The 23,232-nt window shown below is 35.1% G+C and overlaps 1 protein-coding gene across 5 annotated transcripts in view; it reads right to left on the bottom strand.

The window, feature by feature from the left end:
- Window positions 1-23,232, bottom strand: part of NYAP2 (neuronal tyrosine-phosphorylated phosphoinositide-3-kinase adaptor 2) — a 382,953-nt gene that overhangs the window by 72,072 nt on the left and 287,649 nt on the right. For 3 of the 5 annotated variants that reach the window (XM_008999586.4, XM_035305903.3, XM_035305906.3), the window contains one exon: window positions 16,597-21,917. The exons of the other annotated variants lie outside the window; for them this stretch is intronic. In XM_008999586.4, coding sequence (XP_008997834.2) covers window positions 21,690-21,917 — 228 coding nt within the window. In that variant the 3' untranslated portion in view covers window positions 16,597-21,689. Of the gene's footprint in view, window positions 1-16,596; window positions 21,918-23,232 lie in introns of those variants that run through there. 5 annotated transcript variants of the gene reach the window in all.

The raw sequence follows: 23,232 nt of genomic DNA, 5'->3' as shown, positions 1-23,232 counted from the left end.
ATATTTTTGAATTACATAAATATTTTTGAATATGTTTGAATTACATAAACTCCACAGAAATTCTAACAATACCCCCACCATGATCCTCAACCCCACCACACTCAAGAATACAAGCTTTAGAAGACGCTGGGAGGCACAAGTCCTTTTACCAACGACGAATATCAGTGATTTATTCTTTGCTACTTTTTCTGAACTCTCACCCTTTTCCCCCAGTTCAGAGCAGTCTTATCTGCTGGAAAGATTCATTCTCTATGATTCTTCCAAATCCCTAATTTAGGATTATTTTTCAATAATTAGTATATTTTGTCTCATTTTGCTTTTCTTTTTTAACTACCCTATCCTGTCTGTAGAAGATCCTTTAGACCAAACCTCTCGAGAAAACTGATTCTTCCAATAACTCCAAAAATATCTGAATCTTAATTCCAACTTGAGCTGGGTAATAGTTATACAGAATAGACTTAAATAAGAAATGAGTTTTACCAAACACTAAATCTACACTTTCCTGAAGCAAAGCTGGCCAAACAAAAATATTTTTGAAATTGAACCTGACCCTAGCTGATAAATCTGGTTTAATTCTTGAAATAGAATTGTTGCTAAAGTCAACCTTGTCTCAAAATGTTTGGAGACAAAAACAGCTAAAGATGCCCGTGTCTGTTAATTTTAACCTGAGGTCTACCACATATTGTGGGCGTCTGAAGGCCAGTCCTGCTTATGCCATGTCTTTTGTCTCAGCCCTTCAGGGATCTGCTGGAGAAAGTGGGCTTTTAAGAGAACGACTGAGCACGCAGAGTTTCTGCCACTTGGGAGGCTGAATTCCCTACCGTGTGCTCCTAACTCCTGTGCACTGGAAGCTTTTAAAGGCTGTTCAAACTCATCCTCAGTCTTTAGGTGGCCTGCAAATATTAGACATTTTTTTTTCTGTTTTTTCTTTTTCTGGTTCTCTCCGTTTTGCTTTCTTCTCTCATTGGAAGACCATTTAAATGGGTTCAATAGGGGCTGTGGTTATTTTAAGTAGATGCTCTAACTGTTCTCATTAAAGTTTTAAGAATCTTCTAGAAATAAGAAAGTAGTTACTAGCAGATATTTCATACATTTTGAAATAAAGAGATAGACAAATCTTCAAAATGCCTCAGCTTCGTGCTTCAAAATATCATAAACCTATTTTATTATTGCTACAGGCTGCCATACAATACTTTTTTTGGTAATAAATCCTTAGAGAATCCTGAGAGCTTTGAAAATATTATAGAATACATTCCTATAACCTGGAACATTGAGGTCTAAAATACGGGAGGATTGCTGGCTGCATAATCTTGCAAAATCCTCTAACCTTCTAATGCTTTGATTGATGAATCTGATATTACTTTGCTTTAAGCTTCATAGGTCCATTGACTACTAATCAGCTTTAATGAATATAATTCTATTTGAAAATATTAAACACCATAAAACTATTGCCTTGATGATTTTTAACTAAATGCATTGATAAGCATTTCTGACAGTCTTGCTGAGCAGTGATTATTCAACAAAACTGTTTTCTGGTCGTAATATGTCACATCCAATTTCCTTAGAATTGTATTGTCGGAGGTTTTCCTATTCATCTATAATCCAAAATGAAAAGTTAACTAGGTGGTGAACAAAGTTTCCTAAGACGACTTACGAGATATGAAGAAAAATTCATGAAGGCAATTTATTCTCTGAAAATTCAAATAAAGTTTACTAAGTAAGAAGACAGATCTATTTTGATAAACATGGATTAGATAATTGGGCAATATGTAAGTAAGAATACATTGGCTTAACTGAAAATTTAAAGAATCAATTAGCTTCCTTAGTGCTTAATGCCACCAAGGGGAATTTCATAAAATGTTCTTGAAGCTTTTTTATAATTTATTTAAGAATCATGTTAATTACTGCACAGAGACCAGGATATATAAAACTGAGTACAGATTTATTATGACATTAAAATATAGTTCCTGATAGCTTACATATAATAAAATTGTGAGAGGATAAGAATGGTGGCTTATACATTTCCATTTCTACAATCTAATTTTTACAGAGTTAACATCTAGATAAACTAGCAGTTGCAGAAGCAAGTTCCCTGTATTATGAGGTTTCTGTGATGGTTAATTTCATGTCCACTTGACTAGGCCATGGGGTAGCCAGATATTTGATCAAACATTATCTTGGGTGTCTCTGTGAGGGTTTTTAAAAGTTATTTATTTAACATTTAAATCAGTAGACTGAGCAAAGCAAATTGCCCTCCATAAGGTGGGTGGGGCTCATTCAATCAATTGAGTGCCTGAATAAAACCAAAATGCTGATCCTTCACTGAATAAGAGGGAACTCTTCCTGCCTGCCTGCCTTCCAACTGAGACATTGTTTTCTTCCAGCCTTCAGACTTGAATGGAAACAAAAGCTCTTCCTGGGTCTCACCCTGCCAACCTTCGAACTAAAACGACCTCAGTCCTCCTGGGTCTCCAACTTGCCAACTCACCCTCCATATCTGGGTACTTGGGACTTGTTTGCCTCCATAATGCCTAAGCCAATTCTTATAATAAATTTATTCATATCATATATATGTGTGTGTGTGCCTAATATATATGCATACCACATTTATGTGTATATCTACATACACATCTATATGAGTTATACACAGTTATAGATATACACAGCTATATAGATATACACCTATGTATATACACATCTCTATATATCTGTATACACATTTATATATACACATATAGATATGTACATATATAAATGAATATGTAGCTATCTAGATATGTTAGATATACACATATATATGAATATATATACCATAGATTTTATATATATTCATATTATATATGCATATATATAATCATATATAATATATATAATCATATATATGATACCATACATTTTATATATATTCATATTATATATGCATATATGTGGTATCATATATATGATTATATAATATGAATATATGTATGATATGAACATATATATATGGTATCATATATATATGAATTAGCTTAGGACAGTCAACAACCCCCTATGTGTGTTGGGGGGTGGTAGGGATGGTGTTTCAGTGTGTGTGTGTGAGTGTGTGTGTGTTGGGGAGTGTGGTGTGTGTTGGGGGTGATAGGAATGGTGTTTCTGTGTGTGTGTATGTGTATGTGTGTGTGTGTGTGGTGTTGGGGAGTGGTAGGGATGGTGTTTCTGCATGTGTGTCTAAGTAGAAAGTGATGACTGTGATGACTGTTGACAAAAAGGGACCAGGATTTTTTTCCTAAATAACTCTTTTGTTTTAAGAAATTGAGAGCCACAGGGAAGAGACCAAGGGCTAAAATTTCCTAGTAAAATAGATTTTGGTCTGATAAAAATTAATGACTCCTTTATTTGGGAACCGCTAATATTATAGAATGCATCTTCACTGATACACACAAATATTACTTGGGATATAAACAATGTAAAGCATAAATTCACACAATTTTGGGGGGAAAATACAAGATATAGATAGAAAATTCACACAAATATTTCTTGGGATCTACAAGATGTAGAGAGTAACTTTATTTTTCCAGTTCACCTTTAGGTAATTAATTTTTTCCATCTAAAGAAATAGGAAAAAAAAGGTCTAGGAATCTTTGGTGACTTTCTTAAATCAGTTTTAAATCAAGCAAGCAATATTGATGCATTCCTACAATTATATTTTATATATATATATATATTTTTTTTTTTATTGCGTTTTAGGTTTTGCGGTACAAGTGAAGAACATGCAGGATTGTTGCGTAGGTACATACATGGCAATGTGGTTTGCTGCCTTCCTCCCCATCACCTATATCTGGCATTTCTCCCCATGTTATCCCTCCCCAACTTCCTACCCCCCACTGTCCCTACCCTAGTTCCCCCACAGACCCCAGTGTGTGATGCTTCCCTCCCTGTGTCCATGTGTTCTCACTGTTCAACACCCGCCTGTAAGTGAAAACATGTGGTGTCTGATTTTCTGTTCTTGTGTTAGCTTGCTGAGAATGTTGGTTTCCAGGTTCATCCATGTCCCTACAAAGGACATGAACTCATTGTTTTTTATGGCTGCATAGTATTCCATGGTGTATATGTGCCACATTTTCTTGAGTAACATATTACAGTATATATAGGAAAAGTTAAAGCAACCCGTCACTACTACCAAACAACATAGTGCCACAATCTTCTTGTTAATGGTTGGTTTTACAGTTTCAAAATTTGTCAATTCATTTACATGAATATATATGTAGATATACAAATATATATGTTTTCAAGATAGCAATGGAATTTAAATATACTGTAGAACTACATTGGAACCTTTAAATTAAGATATAAACATATTTATCTGCATCATTCTTTTTAGGTATATTTTTATTCCATGGAGTAGTAGTTCCTTAGTTTCTTGTACTCCTTAGAAGCACACAGTAGCAGATTTAATGTGCAGTGCCCTTGAGGTGGGCTATTTCCCTGTGAATGGTACGTGAGTGAGAGAGGCATGTTATCACTTTCAAGCAGAAGCTTTCAGAGCTGTTTGGAAGGCACCACACCCTCTCTTCTGCTAGGAACATGGTATAAAACCCCAGATTGGTGGTGGCACTTTCTTCCTGGACCCTGGATAAGAACACAAGGCAGAACTCCAGCTGACCTGAGAGGATCCTGTGTGAGCAAGAAATCACCTTTTGTTTTAAGTACTGAGATTTTGGAGTTGTCTATTACTGCAACATACTCAGGCACTTCTCAACTCATACACAGTACTGACATACAGTCGGTATTGGGGGCTAGTTTAATCATTTTTCTAATAGAATTATTATTGCTTCCAACTGTTTACAAATACAAAATGGTAGCAATACACCAATTTATACTGTACATTTTTATATCCACAGGCAGACTTTCGTGTACTCAATTTTGACAAATATTGCCAAGACTGTCTTCTATAAAGATCGTAGTAGCTGCACTTGATGGCTCACGCCTGTAATCCCAGCACTTTGGGAGGCTGAAGCGGGTGGATCACTTGAGGTCAGGAGTTGGAGACCAGCCTGGCCAACATGGTAAAACCCCATCTCTACTAAAAATACAAAATTCAGCTGGGCGTGATGGCAGGTGAGGAGAATCGCTTGAATCTGGGAAGTGGAGGTTGCCGTGAGCTGAGATCATCACACTGCACTCCAGCCTGGGCAGCAGAGTGACACTCTGTTTAAAATAAACAAATAAATAAAAAGACTGTAGCAATTTATACTATTAGAAATGGTCCAAGCATGGGCAGTACAGAGAGACCCTGTCGCTACCAAAAATTCAAAACAGAAACTTCAGTCAGGTGTAGTGTTGCATGCCTGTGGTCCCAGCTATTTGGAAGGCTGAGATGAGAGGATCATTTGAACCCAAGAGACTGCAGTGAGCCATGATCATATTGCTGCACCCCAAACCTGGGTCACGGAGTGACACCCTGTCTCTAAAAAAAAAAAAAAGAAAAAAGGAAAGAAAGAAGGAAATGGTCATGAGAATACACATTAATTTTATTTCTTACAGAATAATGAAAACAATGACTCATAGTGTAGCCAATATTAGATATGACCTATCAATCATGTTAATCTGTGCAAAACTGATAATTTAAAAATATCTACCAGTGCTGTTTACTTTGCGTTTTTTGATTATTGATTTGACTATCTTTTGTGTGTATCAGCTATTTGTGTCTACTTTGAATTGCATGTGTCTATTATTTTGCTTTTTCATATAGATATTTAGGGGCTCTTACATGTTACACATTTTTACTTTGGGTATGTTGTATATTTTGCAATATTTTTTTCTCATCTATATTTTGCCTTTTGATTTGATTTGTGTGTATTTCATTGCACACAGTTTTTACTTTTATAGAGTAACTCTACCAGTTTCTTAATAGATACGGAATCTGAAATGTGTTGCATGTAAGAACCCTTTCCCCACTTGGCAAAGCATTATAAAATGTGTTATATTATATTTTATTATAACTTAAATTATTTATAAAATGCCATTATAGTTTTGAGGGGTATTTTATGTTTACTCCTAAATGTAACTGCAATTTATTTTAATAGAGACCAAAATGATTTTTTTGTTCAAAAGAATAAGCAATTATACCCACTATTTGTTGAATAATCTTTTTTTCCTGCTGACTTGACATGCCACATGCATTCCATATTTATTCCATATATATAAATAATATGCCTTGCTCTTTTTGATCTCTATTCTGTTTTTACCTCACCTAGTCTATTTTTTGTTTCAAAATGACACAATTTTAATTATTAGACTTTCATAGCGTATTTGAAAACCTATCAAGTCAATTTCTACCCATTTGTTCATTTTCAAAATTGTGTTGTCTATTCTCACACATTTTTAAATCTAGATGAATGTTAGTGTCAGCTCATCATGTTTGATACAGAATCTTCTTGGGGGTTGAAATTGAAATTTTAGATTAATGTGTGTGGTGGGGTCCAGGTAGTGCCACTCAGATCCCCTTCAAGAGGACTTCAGCCCAGCCACAGAGAGTGAAGGCAGCTGCTGCCTCCAGCTATCCATTCCTCAAAGCTGTTTCCACAGCTACTGCTGGAGCTAAGAGGTGTGAAAAAACAGGCCATCTGGACCCAGTGTGGGACCCTCCAAAGCTTCCTTCAGGACCTCTTGCCAGGTTGACCAAGACTTTGTGGGGCCTCTATGGCTATTTAGCTTCATCCTTGGTCCAGTGCTCTTCTTCACCCTTCCCTTCACATTTGCTGATCCCAGACAGATACCTTGCATCCCAAATTCTGCCTCAGTGCCTGCTTCAGGAGGGGCTGAATCTGTGGAAATTTGAAAAGCACTGATATATTTACACTATTGGCACTCAGTTGCTAATGTGTGGATATTGTTCTTAAGAATAGCTCATCCTTAATCTTCATAAAAACAAGTCCCATGAAGGGAGTCTCTAATCACAGTTTATTAATTCCCAGAATGCAAACCACCATGAGGGAAACTTAGCAGAGTACCAGAAACAGAGTTCAAACAGATGTCAAGCTGGTAACGTCACTGAATGAAGTGGGGCTAAGGAAGACAGCAGGAAGTTGGAGAGAGTAGAGCAAATGGGAGAGGATCCGCTTTGGGTGCAGATGGGATACTCAGCTCCAGCCTCTCCCTGTCACACGGACACTTGGGACCAGGGCGGTTCCTTCCCCAGTTTTAATTTTTCCAAAGGAATACTATATATCAAGCTATTACATACTCTTTCTGGCTGCCTAATCTAGTATGCACAAATATGTTTCCAACCACCTTTTTTAGAAGAAGAAATACGGTTTCTGAAGCAGAGAAAAAAAATGCTGTATTGAATATGTATTAAACTTTAATTTATCCTTAACAATTTGCCTGTTTTCAAAGTCATGAGCTATAAGATGACAATATATTACCAAGGCCAAATGTCTGCTGCTAGGTTCGTCAGCTTTCAACCAGAAGCAGATCAAAATGCATGCCCTCTGTAACACATAGAAGGCATTTGAGCTGGTTTTTTTTTGTCCCAAACCAAAAATGATGTGATTCCTCCTTCCCTAGAGAAGAACAGAGAAGCCATATGAGAGAGAGAGAGGCCAAAAAGTTATTGGATATCCCTTGCACACAGAGAAACATTACACTGGAAAACAAGTTTTATGCATTATATTAATATAATTATACTATTTGATATTTTGGAAAATTATAATATGTTTAAACCCAGAAGGTATGAGAACAGCTAACTTCCACATCTGTATTTAAGTATGATAAGTAGTAAAATATTTACATTCTTTTATTTTATAAGAAAGAACAATCGTTGTATAGTTCTTGGCATTCCATGGAGCCTTTTCTCCAGAAGAATACAAGCTCTACTCTATTATTTATTCATTCATTCGTTTTTATCTGCTATAACCACTTACAATGTAAAATGACAGAAAACAATTTTATTTCTTATAGAATAGTGAAAACAATGCATATTTAGCTCTTTACCATAACTGGCTCTTATGGACCAAGCCAGTTATATTTGTTAGGGTTGGGATTGAATGGTAGCTGTGAACTGAATATTTGTGTCCCTCCAAAATGTATGTGTTGAGATCCTAGGTCCCAATGCAATGGAATTTGGTGATAGGGCCTTTGGGAGAAATTTAGATAATGAGTGTGGGGCCATAATGATGGGACCAGTGCCCTTAGTAGAAGAAACATGAGGGAGCTGGCTTCCTCTGTCTTCCTCTCCACTTCGTGAGAGTATAATCAGGATGAGGACCCTCACCAGGAGCTGAATCAGCAGACAGCTTTGATTTTGGACTTTCCAGACTCTAGAATGGTAAGGACTAGATTTCTGTTATTTAAGTCACCCAGTCTATGTTATCTTCTTGCAGCAGCCTGGACTGGCTGAGACAATGGTACAACAAAGAGATTCACACACGTAACAAGTCAATATAATAGATCATTTTCTCTTTCTGTAAAAGTTCAGGATAGTTCCAAGTGAAATAAATGTACCCAGATGGTGAAGAGGTAACTCGGTTTTATATACTGATGCAGAAACTAGTGAAATGACACCACGCCATCTTCAGCATGCAGCTGCCTAAGTTGCCTAGGGTAGGAGTTGAGGGAGCCTACCCTAGTCAGCCTGGAGAAGTCACAGCCACCACAGAGCACGTCTAAGAGCTTTCCATAGACTGGATTGGCATGTATGCTCATCTTCCCTATTCACATTTTAAATTCAGTTCAAGGGTCACATCCAAGAGTGATTCTGGAAATGCAATTCAGTGGTATACACAGAGAGAAGAAAAAAATTGAATTTTCAAAAAGAATTAACTCTGATCTTTTTCAGATCTAAACAACTGCTGCTCAGCCACTGTAATAACCATCTTGCAGATCAATCCTGAGGTCTGCTTTCCCTAACCAGCCCCACCTTGAGGGTCGAGGGACACTACGGAACAGCATTCTTACACAAACAGCATTTTCAGGAAGACTGGAAAATATTTTATTTAGCCGTGACCATCAAATCTTTGTTGTACTCATTCTCATCAAATCTTCTACCTTTTCTGGATAGCAGACAACCCTGTTTCTTTCTATTTGAGGATAATTAAGAACATAGGACAGGAACTCACCTAATATCCTGTCTCATTCTCAACAAAATTCTTCATATCTTTATACTTTGCTTTTTCTTTCCAATTTCAGAGGCTATAAAGCCATTCTTTCACCTTAAGACCAACTCTCTCACCTGCATTCAGTTTTATAAAGTATCAAATGAATAAAATTTAATTTTATTTAATATTTACAAAAATTCTGAAAGTGAGGGGAATAAGACTGGAGACCTTTCTGAATTTCAAATGTCTTTTGTTTAAAAGGAAAAGATCAAGAATACCCCAATAAAATATATACAAAATAAATTAAGTCTTCTAAAAAGTAAGTAGGACCAAAATTGGCCAGTATTTATTTTGGCTCAAAAAGTTTATCGTAAGTTTCAAGGCCTTGCTGTCATCAATAGCAGGTGAGTATAAGATTTATAAAATGCATATTTCTATTATGGGAATAGTAGAAGCAGTTCAGAAAACTGTGCACAAAAATGAAAAACACAATGATAATAGTAAAGAAAAATAAAAAATGTAGCATCAGAATCCAACTAGAAGACAAAAACTACACAGTAATTTGAATGGGGAAATTTGAAGTAAAGAACTATTAACTATAACAGAGAGAATTTAAAAAGCAATAAAGAGAATCCTAACTATTTCCCTTGCTCAAAAAAGAAATACATATATGGAAGGTGAGAGTCCCTTCCTCAAGGCTGGGATCCAACCTCATGAAAGAACTGTGTTTGTGGCCCACTGGATGGCAAAGATGTTTTCTAGTTTCCCTGGGACAGACCTGGTTCATTGTCCCTAGAAAAGCAAAAAATACTCCTTTGGGGTACCATTGAAACAGGATGGAGGTGGACACTACAAATGTCCAAATGATTCACAAACTTCCTGCTGGCAACTGTACAATAAGAATAAGAAGTAGGTGATAAAAAACAAAAACAGAAACAACAAGCAAAAAACAGGAAGAGGACCGTCTTCCTGCAGTGTCTCTCCATCCCCCCCTGCTGACAGAGCTTAACATCATACCAGCTATATAAAAAACTGTGTAAGGGGCACAACTAGATTTTCATACAGCAGACAATGAAGGCTTACTTTTGGAACTGGGAAGATGTATATTAATCATTTTCAGTTACATTTAACACTCTTTCTTGTCTAGTCATTTCTGTGTGAACATATGAACTTAGGTTTCCAAATAGATTAATTTTATCAATTCTCATAAACATTGCAGCAATCATATGGTAAAGAAAACGAGCATATTCAGGAAATGAGACCACTTTGGTGATGTATATAACATGGTTAACATAGCCTCTGACCTAAGGGTTTCCTAGATATCCAAATCGTATTTCCCTGAAATCATTGGTAAAATGGCTCTAATCTCTTAACTGTACGTTGTTTCTTATTCGTTTCTTTTGTTTGAAGGGATGAGAGAAGGGGAGGCATCTGAAGTAGTCCATATTGTATGAGTTTTATTTTTTTCTGATTTACTTTTCCTTTTGCAGTTTGTTTTAATTTTATAGAAATTATATCCCTTGGGAAATCTATGAATATCTACGAGAAAGAGAGGCAATTCCAAATTTTGTGAGGACTGAAGCTTATATAGATGGAAGAGGGATGTTTTTTAATAAAGAAAAAACCTACAAAATTATGAATTCTGTGATCCATGTGAAAATACCCCGCTAAAATAAATGTATGTCCAACCCAAGTTCTTCTTAGCCAAATCTCCAAAATTCCCATAGTCATTCCAATGCCCCCAAAACAAGGAGAGGTAGAATGGAAAGTAACTTAGAGTAGAAAATGGTATCACTTTCAACTGACCAAAGTCAAAATAGCCTACGTTTACAAATTTAACCAAATCATATGACCACACACAAATGCATTCGTAGGGCCTCTCCCCCAGAGTAGGTTTAACATTAAATTTAAGCTTCATTAGTTTCACATTCAACCCACCTATGCAATCAATCTCAATATAATTTGTTGAAGATCTTTTCCTGTTCTTTTCTTACCTATTTTATTTAATTTGCTTTTATTCCTACTGTTAGTTTTCATGAAATGTTTGACAATCCTTGGTCTTCTGTCCACATTTATTAATAAATGTGTTGATCGGTCAAGGGATGGGTAATGAATACCCTCTTTAGTAGATCCATAGACTCTTACACTTCACCCAGGACTTTGACTTTTAGAGATAAGTAAAATATTTTCCACAGTGTCCGCATATAAACTCCACAGAGTCTAGATAATCTGGCCCCTGCTTTTCTCTCGGGCCTCATCTTTATATTTGTGACCTGCAGGGTTCCCCAACACATCAAGTACATTTTATCTCAGAAACTTTGCAATTCCCCAGATATCTAAAATATTCCCTGAAGTATTTTCATAGTTGACTATTGTTTTTATCCCATCTCATCTTCTTAGATTTAGTGAATGATGCATTGATAAAGCAGAAAGAAAAAAGCTATGAGAAGTCATCAGAAAATAATGAGACCATACATTTTTAGCCTTACTGTTTCCTTGTACTAATTTTTCTTCATTTTTATGCCTTGACTTGTCTTGCTTTCCATTCCTAACCACTCTGATGAAGTTCTCCACTGGTGTATTTTACAGAATCCTAATATTTATTTGAAAAGGGTCTATGCATTCAAATTAAAAATGATGTAAACTGCTTCCAAAGATTCCACCCAACAATATTTGAGATGAATTACACATTTTCCCAGAACTAGATAATTTTAATCATATTTTAGCTTCATAAATCCCTACCCTTGTGTTTTTGCCAAGCAAACTCCATAGCCTCATGTTCTAGATTGTATTGCAGGCTACCCTCTCCTCATGCTCCAGTGTTTTTCGAGGTCTACCTTGCTTATTGCCTGTTGCAGTATTTGACAACAGAGACTTGTCTCTCTTATCCAGTGCAGACAATCATTTGAATTTGAGATCTTTGAAGCATGATCCTGGAGTCTGGGAGGCGGCCGGGGTTTCTAGGGACTTATATGTATGATACTGGATTGACAGGGTTCTGTAAACAAGAGTAGGATGGTTGAGAACTTGGACAATGTAATTGGCATTTGAAGACTATGAGAAGTCAAAAAATTTTTAGAGTAGGACATTTCAATGCTAGTCTCAGAAAAAGTCTAAAGGATCCTCGGGCAAGCAGACCATTCTGTGAGAATTATATTCAGAGATATCTAATGATCTCCAGAGTGGTTTCAGGGATCTGTATAGTTTTCTTCATAGTCTTCATATTGTAAAAGGAAAAGCATATGCTTACCAAGGAAGCAGTAAGTCTGCATATGTAATCTCTGACACTCAGGTGTCAAACCCCAAGGGAATGAGGAGGATGTCAAAACAATGCCTCCACTGGCGGTGTAGAATCTTCTCTCAGGGCAGGCTCCTTGCAGCCATTTGAATACTTTTGAATTTTGTCACATCTGAGTAGCACTTGAACATCATACCTTATAGTCCTTAAGGTGTGAGTAAGTTGAGTTAAGTTGCTGCTACAAAATTCAGCCTTGATATAAATAATCACATCCATTATATAAGCCCAAAGATAAGCAGGGTTACCATATTTTATTCATGACCATAGCCTGATCACTGATCACCATGGCTGGTATATAACAAGTATTCAAGAAATATTTATTCAGTGAATGAAATAAAGTAGTTTAATATGTTAACTTTACACACAAAAAAATCTTAATTATTAAAATAAAAATAAATGTGGATTTTTTAATTGAAGTGTTATGAGTACTACCTTTCAAGGACCATGTGAAAAAAAAATATTACTAAAGAATAGAGTATTGAGGCACAAGTGCCCAGTGGGATTGGACATTTTAACTTAATATCAACGCTCTCTCTCTCTTTTCCCCTTCGTTAATAAATGTGATATTATATGGTATCTTCACAAAGAAAGACAAAAAAAGATTTGGATTGATGTATTCCTTAACACAAAATACCTCCAGAAGGCAACAATACTTACCTTAAGGAAAATTAACAAACAAAATCAATTAAAAAGCCAACTTAACTATTTGACCCTAGCAAACTGATTTTTACTTCATTGAAACCAGCTAGAAGGTTGATGAGAAATTATCAATGACAAAGATTCTAGCAAACATAAGTCCCCTACGCTGATCTGTGGTACCTATTGAAGTTCATTCTATTGTAGAGAAAAACATTGCTTTTTTAGTGATGAGTGTATATTCCTAAGTTAGATGGGTCACTTCCATTCAGGCTACATGGAACTGCATAGTGATTAAAATGTCTTTGAGTCTTTGCATATGATGAACAGTAAACCAATAAAAATTAATTTAAACGAGAGTCTATGTTGCACTGGTTTTGTTTTCAATTCATATAAGCCTGGTTTGAATTTCTACAATCAATTACTATTGTGTACTAGTTTGGGAAAGTTTTCTAAACCTCAGCATCTTTACCCAGAAAATGAACATATATGTGGGGTTGAGGTAAGAATTAAGGAAGATATCTTAAAAACTTAGTTCAGTGTTGGCATAAAGTAAGAAATAAATTGCAGTGATCATTACTATTGTCATTGTTATTAGTCTTACATTACAATTAATTATACACTCATAAGTAGTGATACTTAGGGTATCCTTGTATGCATTTTGTGAACTGGAATTATTCTGGATTGGTTTTATCTCATGCTCTACCTTGTGTTTCTAGTTAAAATTCTCACACATTTCTAATGTATGTCACCTTGCTATACCTGCACATTAATAACAATTTCTTTATTTTGATAAAAAAGTAGGGTTTAAATATATAGATGAATATAGATATAAAACTGCCTAAATAATGCTCACATGTATATATAACAATTTTGCCCTATAAATTATAAAGTGTCCCAGGATCTCATCTAATATTTGTTTTATACAATGCGAGAAAAGAGCAGAAAACATAACCTCCAAAGAATATATAAATCAACTAGAATCGAAGCTTTACAAGTGTACTGACTTTGGCCTGTTATGCCCGGAACAGTGCTTGGTATACAGGTGGACTTCAGTTAATATGTGTTGAATAAATACACAAATTAAATAAATGATCATTTTCTAGTAGTTTTATGTGCAGAGCAACTGGCCAGACACCTTGGGGAATACAAGATTTACAACAAATAAATGTAGCTTCTCTTTCTGGAACTCACCATGTAAGTAGAGAAGAGAAATTCCCAACGAAATAGCCATTATAAGTCAGATGGCATTGTAATGAAGACCTGAGCACAATATCATGTATCATGGTAGAGGGGGACGGTGCTTGAGGGGTGTAATTAATTCCAACTGGGGAAAAGCATGATAGAATCCTAATACTATGATCCACAATTCAAGGCACTTAATGCTAATTTCTAAGCAGTATTTCAAATAATTTTAATATAAACCTGCCCTCATGAAAAATATTGGCCTCCTAAAATGGGAGATCGGCACCCAATCACAAGGAGTTGATTTAACCAAAAGCTGGGACTTTTTTTTTTTCACACCACTCTTTACCCTGAAGTACCTCAAAGTCATTTTGACGAGGACAGTTATGAAGTGGTGCATTCTTGTGTTTGGCCCTGTGGATGAAATGTTATTTCTGGGGGAAATGATACAATTTCCAATGTATGGGACAGAGTTGATTCTTTAATATAGCTTTCTCAGTACCAGCTTCATATTCTAATCCCCTGGAGGGGTTCTGGGAAAGAAAGAAGAAATGAGAAAAAGTTGGAGGAGAAAAAGAAAAAAAAATTGTCTAGCCCTAACCCCAAACTAATAAAATAATAATCTCTGAGAGAGGGGCCAAGATCTCAGCATTAAATAAAAATCTCCCAAGAATATAATATATTGCCATGATTGAAAGCCACATTTGTCTAAGACAATGCCTCTCAAACTTTGCTGGGCATAAGAATCATCTGTATGGCTTGTTGAAATGGGATTCATGAGCCTCAGTCCAAAGATCTATTTGAGATAAAGCTCCAGGTTTTTCATTCTAACAAGTCCAAAGATTATGCTACGCTGTCGGTCTGTGAAGCAGGCTTGGAGTAGCAATGCTCTAGGCAATGGCTACCAAAGCTTCCTAATACTGGCAGAGAATCGAGCTGCCAAGGAGTTGCTGCTCAAAGGGTGATCTATGGACAGGCAGCATCAGCACCTCCTGAGATCTTGCTAGAGATTCCAACTCTCAAACTCTTCTAAAACAGAACCTGTATGTCAACAAGGTTCTCAGGTGATCAGCATGTACATTCAAGTTTGAGAAGTACTGCTTTAATACTCAAACTTCATTGCATATTGGACTCACCTAGTAGATTTTTTTAAAACTACCAGTGCCTGTGTACTGCTCCAAGAAGACTTCTGGACATTAGGACTTTTTAAGAATTGACCAAGTGATTGTTTCTTTTTTGAACAGCAAGGTTTGAGAAAACCACTGTTCTACAAGACATGATGTGAGGTGATGTTATGCAAAATTTTCTCTAAAATCATTTTCTTCCAATCTCCTGGTTTGTCGGGTTGCCTGACATTCTACTAATAGATATTCACTCATGCATGTTAATAAGAATCTTCTCAAATACAAATCACTATAGGAGGATGAACATTGTTTTATCAGTCATTAACAACATTGTGTCAACATGATTTAATTAAACTCTGAGATCACTGAGCTGGAGAAAATGAGTTGTAATGGAGGTTGGGAGAATGGAAGAAATCAGTAATTTCAAACATTGGAGAGCTTTTTTTTCTCAGACTGAGATGGATAGAAGTTTGGACTGTTGATGGTGGTGAGATGGTGATAGGTTAGCTCTTGTTCAACCAAAAGGTAGAGTAGCACACTGAACATTTGAGTAGCTGGAAGAGTGGGACCAAACAGTGAGAATAAATTTCGTTCTTCTTATGAAAAGAACATTGAAATAATTGGTGAGAAATTATGAAATTATAATTAATTATTTTGAGACTGGATATAAAAAAAGAGTATGTAAGTGGCTGATGTCGTAGCCATTAGAAACTATTATAAGTCTCTGCTTTATTTTACAAGCATTTTTTTGTCAACTGACTGAGCTCCAGAATCTTGTCATATATTTATCATGCTCAATAATATTTTCGTTATTGATATCCCAGCAACATCATGCACACTGACTTGCTCCTTATTTAAGCCAGGTTAACTCTAAAAGTAGGACTGAATGAATGTGATAAGTACCCCTCCAATAAATATCTCGTCTACATACGCAGGTCTAGGATTGCCAGAATTTTCTCGTTCATGCTATCAGATACCTTAGATACACTCTGAGTCATTTAACTGGAATAAGGTACATATGGAAAAAAGAGACGTGTCAGTGTTCCTCTTACTTAATGGATCACCGTGAGGAAGACAAGCAGTGATTAAAGACAAATTGGGGGCCACATAACAAATTAAAAAGTCTAGACCCTCAATACTCACCAGCATCAGTTTTCTACAATGCATGCAATCTCTTGGTCAACTGCAGAAGTTGGATAATGTGGGTACATTTCTTTGAAAAGGTTCTTATTTTGTTTCTTGATAAATAAATACCAGTAACAACAAAGTCAACTAATTTAAACTATTGCTTTTATTATAATTACACAGGAGCACAAATAAATAAGCACAAAAAGTATTGTAAAATATTGTCAATGCACTCAAGAAAACAATTTATTTTCAAACAACATCTGGTTACTTCAGTAGTATCAAAGTACATTTATAATTACATGTTACTTAAAAAAATCAAGTACAAAAATTAAGAGACATTAAAACATCAGTGTTTATATTATTATGTATATAGAAATGGCTAATAACACATGAGTAGAGAAATCCGTTATCTAATGCTTATTTGCACAATTTTTCAGGCACATACCTGACATTTCTAATGAATTATGAAAAATGCTATATGACATTCAGTTTTTAGATATGGTAAACATGTTATATTGGAATGGATGTTGAATGGTTTTCTTTAAAAACCCTGTCTTTTAAAAATGTAGTGCCATTATCCACTAAAAAACATATTATTTTATATCATCTTCTCATAGCTATTTGTTCCAGTTTTCTGAAAGAGCAAGAAAGTAAACATACAATTGCTAAATACGTAAACACATTTTTAGTGCAAGATAACAAGACCTGTGACTTTACTGTGCTTTGTTTTTTATAATCACAGTGCACTTTACACAAGTTGCTACACTATAAATGTTAACTTAAGGAGTTCCAATCAAAAGAAGTGCATACTAAACATTTTCATATATATTATATACAGTATGTATACTGTACGTGGGTGAATACATGTGTAAATGTAGATGCTTTTAGGGTGGGCAAACCCAGTTATATTTGGGAACAATTAAACACTTGCAAAGAATTTTCACATATGTTTAGTTGAGATAAATCCAACAGCATTTCTTTGAAAAAAATTCCCCTTAAATTTGAAACTTCATAATATTTAAAGGGAAAGGTAATCAGACATTTTTTTTCATATGACACACATTTTGCAATGTAATTGACCCAAATATCAAAGAGTTTTAAATCATCCAACCCCAAGTCATAATGTTCAAGTCCAACATGGCAAAATGTGTTATCGTTTTAATGATTTACATAGACAGCAATACATATTATATATGCAGACATCGAGGCTTACACATAAACATATTCTATACTTCGACATTCAGTTTAATATGTTTAGTATTTTAGCTTGACTATGCACTTGATCTGAAAAAAAAGAGAATGCCATATGTAAACACGATTGTATATCTTCTTAAAAACAATTGGCTTTATTTTGAAAATATTGATGATTGCATAATTAAGCTCCTTGAAGGGCGGAATGACATTTTTTTCAATGTTTCACATGAATTGCTTTAGAATTTTTTTAATGCCTGATACGTAAGTTGCTCAATAATGAACTGTTAAATAAATAATGGATTAATAACAAATTCTCCACATTCTACAATTAGCTGTCTATTTTGCACACATGGAAGATGTAGTGAGATAATGTTAAATGCTATAGGTACCATTTTTCTTTTATTTCCATTTAAGTATGGGACACAATGAATTGTGAATTACTATCTATTCTACTCCTATTTCTTTGCAAGTGTGAATTACCTCTCATCTTGGATTACTTACTGCTTAAATCATAGGAATTGTTGCTTCTTAATTTCACATGTGAGTGTAGTTATTTTACAAGCTCTCTTCTACTTTAGGAAACTGACTTGTCTTAACATGAAAGTAATATTAAAATTCCCTTTGTATGTGCATTGCGTTGGTGCCTTATTTAATTAGTTCAAATGATAACCCAATAGCTTTATTTCATTTTATTGACTTGGTCACTAAATTTGCTAAAAGGAATCAAAATAAATTCCATGTATAGACAAGATCCTACACCAAAATGTCATAATAAAAGCACTCTCTTATTCTCTACAAACATTCAAAGACAATTTTGTCACTATTTTGGAAAGTAAAGTTGTATCCAGTTGTTTCCAGACAACTGACACATATTTCAATATATAATACTTTAAAACTACAAATTTTAATCTCCAGATGTTTTACCTTCTTAATTATTTTACATGGGTGGATATTAACCTTCATTTACACAAATCCATCACATTTGACTCCAAGCTTGCTTCATTAGCCCAAACAGGGGAGAGATGTGGGCGGTGTTTGTATAAAAGACCACTCTTATACCTCAGAGGATGCTGGCTTCTGTGATTGGAAAAAATGCAGATCTTTATTTTTTCTTTCCAGCGGTTCTAAAGAAATTTATATCTTCTCAGCTAAGGAGTGTTTCACATATAAAAGCATCTTGTGACAACCAATAAAAATTCCTTTTCTAAAGAAATTTGCTGTGAAAAGACCATTTTTCATAAGTATGAGCTCTTTCAACCTGATAACCATGCCATGATATGATTTGTTCTTTGGCACTGCTAGAAATATGAGCTTTATTATGGCATAGTGTTCTGGCTATCTGTACATGATCTCCTGACCAAATTAATATATTGAAGTATCCTGGTTGATTACTGCCAGAGAGTCAGCTGATTTGTCTACATACTAACAACCTCCTTTTCTACATTTGGAGAAGCACTACACAAAGAGGAAATTGATTATGGAATGATTATTGCCACAATGGACAATTGTATAGGCACAGAATAACAGTTCTTGAGTCAAATCTCAGTTAAGCCATTGTTCCAGATCTTTCAGTCACTTTCCAATTAAGGAGACATTTATAGAAATAAATTAAAATGGTTGCCTAAAGTAAAATTTTCAAACAAGTTACCTCCTCAGAAAATAATGCATTTGAAAAAGGAGTGTACAAAACCGGGCTATAGCATGAGTTTGACAGAACAAATAGGAATGGTTTAATCCAACACAGATCATTTTAGTTCTTCTGTTTCCTTCTTGACAAACGGCCAACATTAAATAAATCTTCTGACTAAATCAGAGTGATATGGGAAAGACAGGCATCTGGAAAACACACTTTCATCTCCCCACAGAAAGATGTTCCCTAAATATAAATTTTAAGGGAGGGTTGATCATTACCATACTGATCCTGAATATATGTTTCATAAAGATGCTGAGAATTGATATCTTGTGTCTGGCTGATAGGCTTGAGTATATGTGGTCATGAAAACTTAAATCAGGATAACAACTTGGGTCATAAACACATTTTATTTCCATTCTGATTTTATCTAAACACATTTTCATCACCCTTAGATTTGTGTTCCAATAGATTGTTGGGTTTGAAACATAATCTATAGCTGGTGAAACATGCTGGCGGGATTTATTTAAACTACTTAAGATCTCTTTGTGACTTCCTGCATTTGTGATCCTGGTTTTCTACCACCTCAATTATATAAGCAGAACCTACAACTTCAGTAAGCATTTTATGTATACAGTTCTCCCACTGAGTATTCATTCATGTTCACACACACTCACACACACACACACCAACCGTACAGTGCTTCCACTTACCTTTTTCCTCATTCTTTCAGAATTCAAATTGGACATCAAAATACACATTAATTATAAAATATTAGAAAATCATGTTATAACATTGAAAAGACTCTTGAAAGAAATTATTACTGATAAAGCATTACTAGATTTGTAGCAATATAGATTACAAAAATTCTCTAACTCCCGTTATATTTGGTTTTATTGAGCAGCAGTGAACTATTGCTGTCAATACCCTTACAAGAAAAACTGCTATGACAATAACTTCAAAAACACACCTTTTCTTTCAGAAATATAATACTAAATTGATTGTTAACAAAGAACCACATACTATCAGTTTTAGGAGGCATAAATAGTAATTTAAATATACAAAATATATGCGATAGTTTCTTTTTTATTCATTCGTGACAATATTTATATTCAACTAACAAGTTCTTCTTAAAAGATATATATGATTTTTTTTAACCACCACAAAATTGAATCCACCCCATCCCTCATCCCCTGCCTTTCCTGTTTCTTTCTTTAAACAAACTAAAATAAAAAGTGGTCATTAATCTTTGGTCATGGTGTCATAATCAGTAAGAATGGGTGTGATGATCACATACAGAAGATTACGACCCAGAAATGTGGTGATAACCAGTTTGAAAAAAATAACAAGAAATACATTTTTGATCAATGGATCTAATTTTTTAGAAAGATTGCCATTTAGTGTATTAAAATATGTAAACCAATCTAGTTGAACATTAATTTCTCATTTTCTTGGGGAAACAAGCATACACATGAAAAGTTACTTAAATATAGGGATTATGGTGGCTACAATGCCACTGGTCCCACTTTCTTGAAAGCAGTCATGCTCTTGAGCTATTAATTCCTTGTTCCTTCCATTGTCACAGTGAACCCTGGTCTCCTCCAATCAGATCAACGATGCAAGGACACATGCCCCTAAAGTCATTTCTCAAGGAAATGTTTTCAGCTGGGATGCCCAATATATCCTAGTAACTTTCTCTGGAGTCTGACTAACCATTGCTTAGTTATTACTGAGTCAGACTAATGGTTATTCTAACCACTGCCAGAGGATACTAAAGAGAAATTCTTATAAAGCCAATGTAGCAAAAATATTGTTGTCAACGTAACTTGGACGTCCAAATTAAGCATCACATTTGCATTCATTTCCTGTCAAACCCTTGAAACTTAAAAAGCACAGATGCTTTTAACAAATATGATATTCAACTTCTACATTACTAGCACCAGATCATATATTATGTGGTTGAACATGATTTATAGTTGTGAGCTCTTATACAGAAACCAAATATGGGCAAGGAAAACAAACATCTTAAATGCAAAACCTAATAATAAAAGGCATCAAGGGATTACATATAAAAGAGATAACAAACCAGGTAATACTGAAATAATATCATATAGTAAACTCTTGATATTTCTGTAATTTATATATGCATATTGTGTATTATTTCAGGTGTCACCCATAAACTAGTAAAATATTTACATTTTAATATCTTCTGGATTCAAAATAATCCGGGATAAATAAGTGTGCCTTCATTGCAAGGACATATGCATTTTATCTCGAACTTGCCACGAATAGGCACAGCTTCCCGTGGCATTCCACTCCCACAGAAAAGACATATAACAGTTCATTATCATATGTCCAAGTCGACCTCCCTCTTCATATTAAGAAATGTGGAGCTCACACCATCCTGTGCACACTCATATGGCAGTATCCCAGAATACCGTTTGCTGTTTAGAATAGGGTGGAGGGCTGTACTTCTTGGCACCTGCATTCTTCTTCCAGCTGGGCAAGATAGGCATGCTATCCTGTTTGCAAAGGCCCTTTTCCGTTTTCTGTCTAGCCTTTATTTCCTTGCACAAGCAACGCTTTTTCTCAATCATCTCAAGCATTGTATGGTCTCCATGAAACCACTGCATGCATGCCACCTAGCAAAAAAGAAAGAGTGAACACAAAAGAAAAAAATGGAATGAAAGCATATTTCTTTTGCACTATGCTAGTAGTTTATTAGAACAATGTCACTGTTCTATATCTCTTTTAAAAATTCTTTTTTGTTTTGTTTTAGACAAGTTCTCACTCTGTCACCCAAGCTAGAGTATGATGGTGTGGTCACAGCTCATAGCAGCCTCGACCTCCTGGGCTCAAGTGATCCTTCTATCTCAGCCTTCCCAGTAGCTGGGACTACAAGCACATATCACCATATCCAGCTAATTTTTAAAAAAAAAATTTGGTAGAGATGAGGTCTCTCTATATTGCTCAGTGTGGTCTCAAACTCATGGGCTCAAGCAATGCTCCCACCTCAACCTCCCAAAGTGCTGGGATTACAGATGTGAGCTACTGTGCCCAGTCCAAAAACACCTAAGATGAATTAGGAAATAGAAATATAAAATTTCTTACAAAACAAAAACAAAAGCATGGAAACCAGAAACAAATTTTGTACTTAAATTAGTAAACATCATGATATTTAACAATAATTTGGGTGTGAATATTTTTCAATATGTTCTGAAAGTTCATGATATGAAAAGTAAATGTTTTATACTTTTAATTCTCCAAAATCTTTATCTATAACATTACGTTGGCTCCATTGTCTTATTAGTTCCCATATTTTTAAATTCAATTATTGGAATTACTTTTCAGTGAGGTCTAATATGAACGTGATATGTTTTAAAGATGTTAACATTTATTTTATTCTCAAAACAGGTTTTAAATACCTGGGTTTACTTATGAAAAGAATATAGTAGAATAGATATTTTTAATAATTCGTCTCATCAAAATGATTTTAAGTGTACACCATATGCTTAGAATGTAAATGCTTAAATATTTGTTCTGCAAAGAAGTTTTTGGTATAGTTTTGATTGCTTCCGCAAATGTCTACATTAGAATCATTCGTCCCTACAGTCACACTGACAAGGATCCTAATCAACTTCAAAAAATTAGAAAAATAGATTTATGAGGTCAATGTGGTTACTAGGAGAAAATTCAGTGGGGACTATATATTGATACACACACACACACACACACACACACACATATTAAGCACTGCTTCCAGGTATATGTGGCACCATGGCTACCAGTGACTGTTCTTTGGAACAGAGCTAGCATGTTGAGTCTGTCACACAAGGGCAGCAATAAAATTGGGCCCATGAGCTCCGCTAGGATGGGGAAGCTTCCACATAATTGTTTAAGCAAATCTTCTCTATAATTTGAAGCATTAAAAGTGTGCACTTGAAGTCACTGAAATTG

The sequence above is a fragment of the Callithrix jacchus genome, chromosome 6 (genome assembly GCF_049354715.1).
Source record: "Callithrix jacchus isolate 240 chromosome 6, calJac240_pri, whole genome shotgun sequence".
Taxonomy (NCBI): domain Eukaryota; kingdom Metazoa; phylum Chordata; class Mammalia; order Primates; family Cebidae; genus Callithrix; species Callithrix jacchus.
Note: the sequence above shows the minus strand (reverse complement) of the source record. Positions and strands in the feature narration are given on the sequence as shown.